General features: G+C 37.3%; 1 protein-coding gene across 1 annotated transcript; it reads left to right on the top strand.

The window, feature by feature from the left end:
* Positions 1-719: 719 nt before the first annotated feature.
* On the top strand, positions 720-10,068 carry qng1 (Q-nucleotide N-glycosylase 1). The gene is made up of 7 exons (XM_030144622.1): positions 720-780; positions 1,840-2,051; positions 3,777-3,924; positions 6,429-6,541; positions 8,474-8,617; positions 9,320-9,515; positions 9,598-10,068. Exons 2-7 carry the CDS (start codon positions 1,863-1,865, stop codon positions 9,825-9,827), a joined length of 1,020 nt encoding a protein of 339 aa, XP_030000482.1. The 5' UTR covers positions 720-780; positions 1,840-1,862; the 3' UTR covers positions 9,828-10,068.
* Positions 10,069-12,816: the final 2,748 nt, after the last annotated feature.

Below are 12,816 nucleotides of genomic sequence, written 5' to 3'. Positions count from 1 at the left end.
TCAGGTCAATTTTCTGTTGACCAACTACGACCACTTGCTTAAACGTTGTTGATTTTTTTCATGAGTTTGACTAGCCTCATCCACAGTAGTTAGTGTATCGAACCGGGACTCCTATTTTTGGGGCATTTCCCCGGGGGCGGGGTTACATCTACGTCACTGATGTGTTTGATGCAGGTTCTTGTGTCGGCGCAGTCACAACCACATGAACTACAGAACATCTATACCCCAAAAAGGAAGAAAAATACTTTTTTTATATAATTCATTTCTCTTACTAAATTCCTCATTCACAAGTGTAAGTTCTGTAACACAATACCAAGTGTTATTTACTTTTTGAAGGATGTTGAAAATTATTTGAAGCTTTTTGATAAATCTGGAAACAAAAAGGCTATAAAAACCATCAATATTTGTTCTGATTTAGACGTATTATAATTGTATAACCCTTCCCCCTGGCAAATTTGTTATTTTCCCTTGTATACATTGACTGTACACTATGCCTAATTGAATAAAGATTGGTATTAGAGAAAAAATAAGGTAAATTAAAAGAACAGCCGATGCATCTACATTTAAAACTTGTTCATAAAAGCACATTTTCTCTGCAAAATAAAAAAAAAAAACCAAAACAAAACTGGAGAACATTTTCCGGTTTCCTCTCTTGCTGTCCTCTGATTGGCTGAACATCACAAGACGACTCCCAGAGACAGAATCTGATTGGTCACTACACGGGAACCAGGTAGTTGAAAATAGCACAACACGCGGTTATCGTTATATTCCCCTTCATTGGTAAGTAAAAGTAAGGAAATGTTAGAATAGACTATGAACCTGTCGCTGAGTTTATCTTCTGTATATGAAGGCTCTTTTGGTGTCCTCCAAGTGTCTGTAAAGCTCGGTGGGGTCAGCAGACCTGTTGTTTTTACGACCTGCACTTTAGACTCTCAGGTTTGCTCTGCTCTGAGGGAAATGATCTGGATCTGAAAATGCTTTTCCAGTTTTCAAATAAAACTTAATGGGGTGATATAACTGGGCTACTGACTGTCGCAGTGCTCTCTGCATAAAAAGGGGAAAAAAAATCTTTTGAACACCCCAGTTAGATGGAAAAAGTGGCTTTTAGAAAAAAAGATTTAATTAAGTTTTTTTTCTTTTTCTTTTAATGACAGGCTTGGTCAGAGATGTTCTAGTGGGTACAGCCTTTGTGTGTGTGCACTCCACTTTCAGTTTTAGAGTGGATACACATGAGGAGAGTCAGCCAACCCTTAGAGTAATGTAAAAGGACTTTTTAGATTGTACTGTTTCTCTCAGAATGACTCAGTGTGCCATGTGGGTACAGTATGACTTCTTGATATAATTTTGTATTAATATTGCATCCCAAAGCTTCAAGGTCAGTGTTAAACTTGGTAATGTGCACCAGTGCAGTACACTCAGCGTTAATGCAATTTTATTTTATAATAAATAGTCCTATATCCTCCTTTTGTTTCATCTCTCCTATGGCTTTTTCTAAACTGAATGATCTAATAAAACTAGGTTATCTTGAAAATGGCACTTCCCAAGAGGTGTGCGTGCATGTGTAATATTGGTGCAGGATGAAAAGGGCACTGGCATTCACATCCCATGGCACCCAACTGTGCATGATTATAGAAACGGCTCCTGACATGTATAATGTCTTTGATTTGAACATAGGTTAGTCTAGATTATTTCACCCATATAGGTAGGTTTTTAGAAGCCAGAAGACATTGCGGTTTAATACTTAGTTCCACAGATTGATTGGTGCCAGACAAATAATTATTTTATTCATACATTTTATTTGTATTTGTGTTCACACATGCTTTCACACACTTGTTTCAGGTGTGCCTCTTCTGTTCCACATTATGGAGTTACCTCTGATTCCCCGTGAGTCGGGTCAGTTTGTGGCAGAGCGAAGTCAGGATGTGTTTGTGGAGGAGGAGGGAGTGCAGAGGGTGGCAGAGATGCTCTACGACCTCAGACACAGTGATGATCTGACTGCCAGTGGATGGAAGAAGGCAAATCCATTGGCCCCAGCGCCCACTTCTGACCAGGGGAGTATGTTAGCAGCCAGAGCCACACAGACATACATTATCTTTTACAACATACACTAATATGAGCATTATGAGTAGCTTGGATGATAAGTATTAGGTTTCACAGAGCCATTTCAACAGGATATGAATTAACATGTTCACTATTATCATATATATGTACACAGAGACAAAGACCACTGGATTCTGATAAGCTGCTTTCTGTTGATGTATATAGGCAGAGACAGAAATGGTGTGGACATGAATAATCTTTGCTTATAAGAGTTAATCAGACTAATTTCTGTGCTCTTGATAGCCGTCCATCATTTGTAACTTCTGCACAGAATGGCCAGATGCACAGGGTGTCTCTACGTTACTTTTTTAAATTTTAAGAAGATAGAAGAATGAGAAATGTAGGAGCATGCATGAGGAAGGTAAACATCTCAGATGTTTCCTATAGAAAAAGAAAATGGATCTTTCAGTCAGTTCTGTACAGGAGGGGGCATCAAAATGTGAACACCACATTTTACAACTGGGAAAGGCCAGTGATGCTCATTTTAGGATCCCACTGAAGCTTTTTTTAGTCAGCCTGCCAAGGACATTTGGCTTGATTGAACCTTTTAAAACAACATGTTCACCAGAACCGGGCACCCTTCCCTGCACGGATTCGCCTAAACTACTGTTGTGCAACAGTTAGGTGGGGAATACTAATATTACAATATTTTATGTAAAATAGGAATGTTCCAATAAAATGTTCTTGTCATGCATGTTTGATAATAAGTGTGTGTTGCTCTGTATCAGGAAATGATAAACATTGTGCTCAAAAAATATATTTAAGAGAAACTGGAATTGTTCCAAACTGGAGTGGAGGTTCACGCTTTGATGCTTTTATCCCTACAGATGTGACTGAAAGATTCAGTTTCTGTCCAGCAAACACCTGAAATGCATACCTTCTTTAATCATGTTGCTATCTTTCTCATCCAGTTGTGTTTTCTTTACATCTTGCGATTAAAAAAACAGCTGAGTGTTCCTTTTTTATTTATTTTTTCTGGTCTGTATGACAATTTGATCAGTTTGCGACACTTCATATTAGTAACTGTAATCTGTCTGGGCTCTCTTAATTTTAATATGCCTTTTCAAACAGGATCAGTATTATAAAATATGGTGTGTTGACTCATTTCTCTCATTCTCACATGACATCTTTGAACCAATCATGCTTGTTTTAATGATAAATATGATACACAGGCACAACTTCCATTAATTGAACCATTAGGCGATTTCTCTTTGGGTCAAAAACTGAAGATGTTTTACATTGAGTACAGTCATCTACAGCACTGTATTTATTAAGTGGTCATGATGTGTGTTTGATATTTTTTATGCAAATGCATACATTTATTACACCTGGCACAATACTTTTAACATTTTCCATCTGACACTACTGCATCAGTATCAAAGAAAACATTTGCAGAATTCCGTCTTCACGCTTATTTAAATAAATCTCAAACGTAGTACATGGTAAACTGAACTTGTTACATCCTCAGCATTCACGAGTACCTATCATGATGAATTTCATCAACATAAACCTTGCTGGAAAGTGGTGAAGGCTTTTTAAAATGTTTCTGAGGTCGTTTGCATATAGTGTGGCTTTCTCACTACAACATTTATGCAAAGTAGTAGATTTATTAAGTCTAGTCCTATTAAGTCCTTTTTTTCTTCTGTCTTGATCATTTGTGTGTTTCCACCCTGCAGGCTTTAAACTGGGTGTTTGTGGTCGACACCATGAACTTCTCCTTTTGGCCAGAGAAGGAAACCCAGCAGTGCGAGGTGACCTATAAAGGGACTACATACACAGGCTACATGACCCTGTGTGCCGCCATCACCAGGGCCATGGAGGAAGGTGAGAACATGGATCTACTTAGAGTAGTGCTGTCAAACAATTAAAATTTTTAATCAGATTAATCACAAGGTTGCTGTGGATTGATTTAGATTAAATCACGATTAAATGTCATTCATTTTGAATCTATATTAATCGCGTTTCATTTTGCATGAGCAAACAGACTCAAGAAAGAAGGGAATATATATGCACTTAACGTGTTTATTAAACACCTTCAACAGTTTCAACTAAAAACCTTGAAACAGCTGTTCCGTCTTGGGTTTTTTTTTTTTACTCATATTTCCTTCCAGATGGCCAATGTGCTGTTCAGCGTCTTCCATCTTTATTGGATGGTTCTGCTGCCTGTCACTACTGAATCAACTGCCCATTTGCGCATACACAATGGTAACTCTACTTGGATAAACTGCCTGAAATGCATCGCCAGAGATGTTCAGAGTCATTCTGTGCTGCAGATGGGTTAATTGCTTTAAAATTTAAAATCAGATTAATCATTATGTTGGATTAATCTGCATTAACGCATTAAATTTGACAGCCCTACTTTAGAGTAAAACTAACCCACATGTGGAAGGACACAAGGGTGCAGAACTTCATTTCCCCTGTGCAATTTATTAAGCCCAAGGTGGAGATAAAGGTAGTCTAAAATTCCAAGTGGCAGTGCATAATTGATTATTATGTAAAAAACAAACCAATTAAAGAATAGAATAAACAAATGAAAAAGAAAAGAGCAAAGGGCTAACAGATAGGCTCAGTTACTATTTAGGCTCCAGAACAACATATACTCTGCCACTACTGAGCTCACCTTTAAACACAACACACATACACACACATACACACAAATTGCCTGGAGCTTCTAAGGCCTGGCTTTTATATCCAGAAGCCCCACCCATGGCTGTGCCACAACAAAAACTTACTATGTTGGTGTATAAAACCACAGTTCATTAAAAAAAGCTGTAATAACACACCCTTTTCAAAATATAAACCAACATACAAATATTCATAATATGTCCTAGTAAGAATGTTTACATGGTCCAAAACTCAGCAACTCTACCCATATTATCCAACCAAGTGCATTATGCCCAGCTATAAAAATGAATAGATTGTGCCACTTCCTCTTTTGGCCTCTGAACCACTGCAGGTAAGTGTATGGATGGGTGCACAGGCAGAGCACATAAGATATTGGACGATACTGTATGAATAAATGGATGGGTCGGTACAATACTGTTAGTGTACGTGCTATTGTGTGCATGTGTGGCTAAAAGTTTAAATAAATCATAAATAACAAGTGGTACCAGGCACAACAAGCCCCGCCCCTTGCACGTATTTCGCCCATTCTAAGTAAATGGGAAGATTTTCAAAATTCATAAAAAAAATTTTTACTTTGACGTACTGTTCCCAAAATGTAATGACATCCATTCTGGGTCACTGGCAATATATAAAGTCAGTTTGGTATGAATTCAACCAATAGTTTTGCTGCTAGTGTTAATTAACAAACAAACAGACAGATTGAACCAAAAACAATACCCCTTGCCTCCCCTTTGGGGGGCTGGGCAATAATACGAATCACACAAAATAAGCCTTTGTGTCATGCTAACTAACATTACTAATAACCTGTGCCTCTGAAGCTTTGACTTTTCTCACTCTTGTCATCATATAGAGTGACGATAGTTACCACTCAATAAAACATGACAAGGTCTACCTAGCTCAGTGACATTCTCAGTGGCACTGAAGGGGTTTAATGTAGATATAAAAAATCTGATTTTCAATAAAACTGTTAAGCTCAGGCTGCAATTTATACAGTGATTTTTTTTTTTTTAATGGAATAGATTGGTCTGGTTCAAACACATCTGATTATCCCCGTAGCCTATGTGGCACACAAACATAGCACAGAAAACACACACAAAAACAGTCAGGAGGTGAAAACGTGAAAAATGAGTGCCAGTTGAAACTCTAACATTACAATACATCTCCTCACTTGATTGATCTGTCCTATTTTTCACCTTTTGTCTCTTGAGAAAACAAATATACTGTGTACTCAGGCTATTTTTGATGCCTCTTTTTTGTTCTCTGTGCTTTTATTGTGCACCGCTCTTGGCAATTATTGTCTATGTGCCCTTTTCTGCAACTTACATTGCAGAGAAATTGCTCAGAGCTCGGCATGCATCTGTGAATCATTTCTAATTAGTTTGAATGACTCCGGATATGTCTCAATTATGTCTCATATGGAATAGTGCTCTCGCTGTGTAGTCGCTGTGGTCTTCATAATTACCAGCGAACCTCTGACGAAATCACAGGTAGCTTTTTACAGAATGAATCTTAAGAATTGATTGTAGGAAGTCAAAAGAAATTATGTCTTGTGAGAATTGGCTACTGTGGGGTTATGTGGCAGTTATAACTATAATTTTATGTCTATTTGTGGCTGTTCTCTTTCCTTGTCTCTTCAGTTATTCCTGCTTAAAATTAAATCCTTATGTTTCCTGTGTACTCCTTCTCTTCTCCTCACTCTACAGGTATACCCATCACCGATCCCAAGTACTTCTCTCAGATGACAGTGGAGGAGTTGGGACATGTTCTTCGCTCTGACAATGAAACGCCTATGCCAATGCTACAGGAGCGTCACCAGGTTTTAGAGTTATTGCCTTAATGTCCCTTAGCCATAGTAGAAAGGATGGGATGATTCTTTAAAATCACAGGTTGGTTTAAAACCATTTTTGAGGGGGGTCATCAGCGATCCCCCCGTGGTCAAACATAAGGCTATAGTTTGTGCTCCGAAATAAAAAAGGAGATTTTGGTCCAATTTTTTTATTCACTTAAAAACAGTTCTAAACAATCCCAAAGGCATCAGTTAGTGATATGTTAGATATTTATGATTTTTAAAACTGTTTTTGAGGGGGGTCATCAGAAACCCCCCAGTGGTGAAACATAAGGGGGGGGGGGGTATATGCTCCAAAAAAATATGAGATTTTGGTCCAGTGTTTTTATTTACTTAGAAACAATTCTAAATAATCCCAAAGGCATCAGTTAGTCATATGTGAGGTATTTCAGACTGTTTAATAACATTTTCAGTACAGTGAGAGGCAAGTAGTAAGTAGTACTGGTACAGCCGGGCCCATATATACACTGTTGCCCAAGTGGGAATAAAATATTTTTAGCTCTTTTTATGAAATGATTGTGACAATGTGATTTATTCTTGATAGATAAAATGTAATTGGGACTCAGTATGTAATCATTGTATCTGGTCAAAGGTGATTACTGATGTGTATAAATAGGACTAAAACGAGGAATATGTCTGAAAATAAAATTATTCCAACTTCATGGGCAACAATGTATTTGGACAGTGGGGCGGCACGGTGGAGCAGTGGTTTGTCACTGTCACATCACAGCAAAAAGGTCTTTGAGTATTACAGCACCTTAATAGGTTTAGCGGTCAGTCTAAATCAGGGGTCACCAACCCTGGTGCTCGAGAGCTACTATCCTACATGTTTTAGATGTGTTCCTCTTCCAACACACCTGATTCAAATGATAAGCCTATCATCCAGCTCTGCAGAAGCCTGATAACGACCCGTCAGGTGTGCTGGAAGAGGGAAACATCTGAAACATGTAGGATAGTAGCTCTTGAGGACCAGGGTAGGTGAGCCCTGGTCTAAATGGTCTGTAGGTGTGAATGTGAGAGTGGGTGGTTGTTCGTCTGTACATGTCAACCCTGTGAAGTACTGGCAACATGTCAGGGTCAGTCACGTGGATCCAGCATCCCCACAATCCTCTCAAGGATTAAACAGTTCAGAAAATGAATGGATGACTGAATGAATGCCTCTACACCAGTGGATGTGAAGTTAAACAATCAAGATGTGAGGCAAGTGTGGACTTTCAGCTTTAATTTAACTGGTTTAATAAAAAATATTGCATTAACCATTTAGGAATTACAGCCATTTAAAGAAAATTGTGTCCTGACATTTGTGAACGGGACTTTAATTTATGTTGAGTCTTCTCAGCAGATATGTAGCTTAACCTTGTGAGACCCAGGAAAGCAAAAGTTGTTTTTTTTGTTGTAGTTTTTTTTTACATTAAATTATTGTCTTGATTGGAAACAGCATAATGCAGCAGGTTTTTACATATATGTAATTTTTTTTTTTTTTTTTTACATTTTTTATTCATGAAATTTCTCTTGAAGTGGATAGTGGTTTTTTTGGAGTAAAACTGTAAAACTCTTGTCTCCTATTGAGGACAAAATTGCATTGTTTGGTCTTAAGACCAACGTTTTTCTGCTTCAAAACAAACCCTGAGGAAAAGAAAACCACCACACACATCTGTCACATCTCTCCATGCTCTTGTACCGTTCTGTCATATTTACTGTATAACTGCTGTGAAATATATTTGAAAACATATTTATTTTATGTCTAGACCTTTATGCATATATATTTTAATTCTAACTATGATTCTCTTCTGTACCGCTCCCTCTTTATTGCAAGTGGAAATTGAAAGCATGCAGCTCGTAACCTCCTACTCATCACAGTGTTAATTTTGAACACATCACATATTGAATCTGTCTAACAAGGTGCTGACTGAAGGCGGTCGCATGCTGATGGAACATGGCGGAAGCTTCCGGAGCTTCATCAGCCAAGCTGGGAACGACGCCCGAAGGATGGTGGAGCTCATCGTGGAAAAGATTCCTTCCTACAGGGACCAGGCTATATATGAGGTTACAGTGACAGAACGTTTATTTTAGTTGCAACACTTCATGTTGAAGAATGTTTGGAATTTTTTTTTAACAGTATTTCATGAAACTTTTGCAATGTTGCAGAAATGTAGAATTTTGGAAACAACTGAGCTCATGATTTTCGGAACACATTTGAGTTTTTCCATTTGTTAGTTGTTGAGATATGTGATGAATGAATTACGTAACACACAATTTCTAAATAATCTGTGATATGTTATAATTACATGCAGGGCAAAATACTTCTTGCAAGTATTTTAGTTGTAATATACTAAGAGGCAGTTGTTGCCTCAACTTGTCTCTGCAACACCATAATTGAATAGTAATTTTTTTTATTAAATTACTAACTGGGAGTTCATCAGCATGCACTTCTGTCAACACTGTAATATCATTACAAAATATATGAAAAGGATTTGAAGCTCACTGACTGACCGACATGATGGGATCATGCGTTAATGATTCGCTTTAAGAGATGGAGATCTTAAATAAATGTGATGGGAGAGTTCCATCTACTGGCCACATATGTAGCAACAAGATTTCCAATAAGTTTTCCAGAAGCGACTAATTACATATTAATGTTATTTTTATGTAAGAAAGTCTGTTTGTGAATCAATACAAATGACACAAAATTCAACCAACTGCATTCAGTGTGAACATAACATCAAACTGCCATCTTGTTGGTTTTAGGGGAGGAGAATCTCATTCTACAAGCGAGCCCAGATCTTAGTGGCAGATTTCTGGGGCATCATGGACGCCAGAGGAGAGGGAGAAGTCATTAACATGGACTGGCTCACTATGTTTGCAGATTACAGGATCCCTCAGGCCCTCGTACACCTCGGGGTGCTGCGATACTCTGACACACTAATGCAGTCATTGAAGAAGGGTGAGACAAGCAGGCATAAACAAACAAAAAGGCTCACAGATGAGGAGTATTAATCACTGTGTGTGTTTATCTTCTGTCTCAGGTGAGATTCTTCCGTCAGGGGACAGGAGAGAGGTTGAAATCCGAGGTTGTTCAATTTGGTCTGTGGAGCTGATCAAAAACCGCCTCTGTAAACTCGTGCAGGAAAGAGACGGACAGACCTGCAACATTAACTCTGCCATCATCGACTTCTACCTGTGGCCTTACGCCAAGCAGCACCACAAAGACATGGCCCACATTCCCATACACCACACACGCAGTATTTACTACTGACATGTCAGCTGGCAGCCTTATATACAGTCAGTGTGTAGACTTGGCACTGGTGCCTCTCTCTGGGAAAAAGCCAACCCCGTCCCACTGCCAGATGGGTTTCTGTCAGACGGGATGGAAACAGGTGTTATGCTTTAATACAGTTTGTTTTTTTGTTGATGTGAAACATTTGCAAATAAACCTGTGCAAGGTACATCAGCATACACTTAAACAAGTACAGAATTAAAATACTTTTAGAAGCTATTCAGAAGCTGCTTGTTTAATACTTTTAAACTCTATACTATTTTTTTTATATTTTATTTTAAGCATATTTCAAATGATCATGTCTGCCCAAGGGATCACTAAAGGTAATCTGATCACAACTAATGACAATGGAGGAAGAGACATTCTGAGTACTAGTACCACAGTTACTGCAAGTAACAGCATCCAAAACCTCAGTATAGTAAAAGTAAGCAAGTATTATCAACAAATTATGCCTGAAGGATAAAAAATAAATAAATGTAGCCACCAGGTAGTAACATGGTCCTTAAAGATGTTTTTTAATAATATATGATGTTTATGGATTCATATTTCTGCTACATTTTACTATTTAGCTAAATTTAATACTTTAAATATTGCAGGATAGTTGAATATACAGCAATGTATTCAGTCTCTGAAGAGTAAAGTGTTCATGACCTCAGAAAACCAGCCATTTTGAGCTTTGTGGCAATTTATTTCAAGGCTGTTCATTTATTTGAGTGAAGGATAGGGATTTTCACAATCCACATGAAAACATTTCATCCTTAAATTCATAACTCATTTGTGAAACATACATTTGGTGAAATATGGGTTTTTACTGGATAGGAAGAATAGGAAGTACAAGTAAATCAATTTTTACTCAAGCCTAGTACTTGAGTAGAAGTATGATGAAATGACAAGATGAAACTGAATTAATATTGATAAGTCAGTAAACAAATGGAACATTTATGTAAAGCATAGTAATCAGATAGGTGGTTTTAACAAATATTAAGATGAATTAAATAATCACAAATGATTTATCAATTGCACAGTACAAAATCTACCTAAATAATGTTAAGTAAACAGGAAATGAGTTTAGTTAACCTTATTAAACAAAGAGATATGTTATTGAGTGGAACTTAGTGTGGCAACAAAATTGAAATATTATTCAATAGATTTACATTTTTGTAAAAATGATCAAACTGTACTAATACTGCTTTTTTATGTTGAGCATTCTAAAACCTCAATTTTTGAAAAACTCATTTGATATGACATTTAATGTAGCATTAATTTGCTTAAACTAATCATTTAGAGCACACATTTTAATTGTTAATAATTTCAGATGCATTCAAAGGTGTCAGAATGTCTCTGTGTCAGCACAATTATGACAAATTGAGATGTTTTTTTACTGTGTACTTTTGTAGTATGTTTACTCCAGAAGTACACAGTAAAAGTAGTTCATAGTGTTTGTGCTAATAGTATATGAAGTACTAATACCAAATATACTAGATTCATGAAATACTTATGGAGTGAAATTATTTTATTTCATAGTAAAAATAGCCTTAAAACCATTTTAGCCAACTTACTTTACCGTAATTATCAGATAAATAGCACACATGAAAAATACTAGGGGCTGGCTTGACCGCAGTAATATTTCAGCAAGTTGATAGGACCAAAATTTTTGGAGATATTAGTCATTTTGGAATACAGTTGCCTTACAATCATGTAACTTGGTTGACAGGATGAGAAATGAAGTTAAAACAGGGATGCCGCATTTACTCGTGCAGTCCCGACATACCGGTATTAACATTGGCGCCTGCAGCCATACGGCCAGTGCGTACCTCATTCATGCTGAGCGACATTTGAGAGCGAGCGAGAGAGACCGATATCTATAGAGAGAGATAGGTAAGGTACGACCTGGTACTTACAGAGAACTCCCGCCAAACCCCCCCAGGAACAATCCCACCCCCGTCCATCCGTGTGCTTTGTGTGCACCTCACAATTTCACTCTGCAGGTGCTGGGTATTAATACTGTATATTAATTGTCGTTTACATTTTAAAGAATGATTTACCAAACAATTTTTATGTCACTCTTTATAAAATATAGACTATCTTTTCTCAAAAGTACAGTGGCCCAGAGGAGCAATAGCCCCAAAAACTATCCACTATTAGAAAAAAAAATAGGACCAATGGCCCTGTAGCTTACCAGCCAAATTAGAAGCGTTGGGAAATGTATCCAGATGCCATTTGTTATCACCCAGTTATGTGTATTTATTATATTACAGAAATAGGCCATGTTTTGGTCATATTCCAATCAGATCTGTAAAAAATTCAAATTCCAACTTGATATCATTGATACTGATTTATTATATCAATCCACTTCCTATCTCTTATAATGGGAACATTTTTCAAAGTCACACCAAATCCAGAATCAGATCCGGATTGAAATAATTTCAATACCTTGTGTTGACATCATCATAAAGAAGCTGTATACCAAGTTTGAAGTCAATCAGAACTGTAGTTTGGGAGAAGAAGACAATTGAAATGTTTTCCCCATAAGAGCCCATGTTAAATTTTCCATAAGTTCCCGGATCCAGAAGAAGATCCTGATCAGCATGTGGACATTATGTTTTGGTCATCTCCCCATCAGGGCTGGACTGTAGAAATTTACACTGGATATCATTTATATTTACTGAGTTATTGCATCGATCCACTTCCTATCTCTTATAATGGGACAATTTTTCAAAGTCGCACCAAATCCAGAATCAGATCCGGATCCAAATAATTTCACTAACTTTTGTTGACATCATCATAAAGAAGCTGTATACCAAGTTTGAAGTCAATCGGAATTGTAGTTTCGGAGAAGAAGACGATTGAAATTTTTGTAACAGACGACGACAACAGACAACGATGACAACGTTGGACGACGAATGACGACAATAGCTTACAGCCTGTCGGCCGGTAAGCTAAAAAGAAGATTGTGATTTATTTAAAA

Source organism: Sphaeramia orbicularis, chromosome 9, assembly GCF_902148855.1.
Source record: "Sphaeramia orbicularis chromosome 9, fSphaOr1.1, whole genome shotgun sequence".
Classification (NCBI taxonomy): Eukaryota; Metazoa; Chordata; class Actinopteri; order Kurtiformes; family Apogonidae; genus Sphaeramia; species Sphaeramia orbicularis.
Note: the sequence above shows the minus strand (reverse complement) of the source record. Positions and strands in the feature narration are given on the sequence as shown.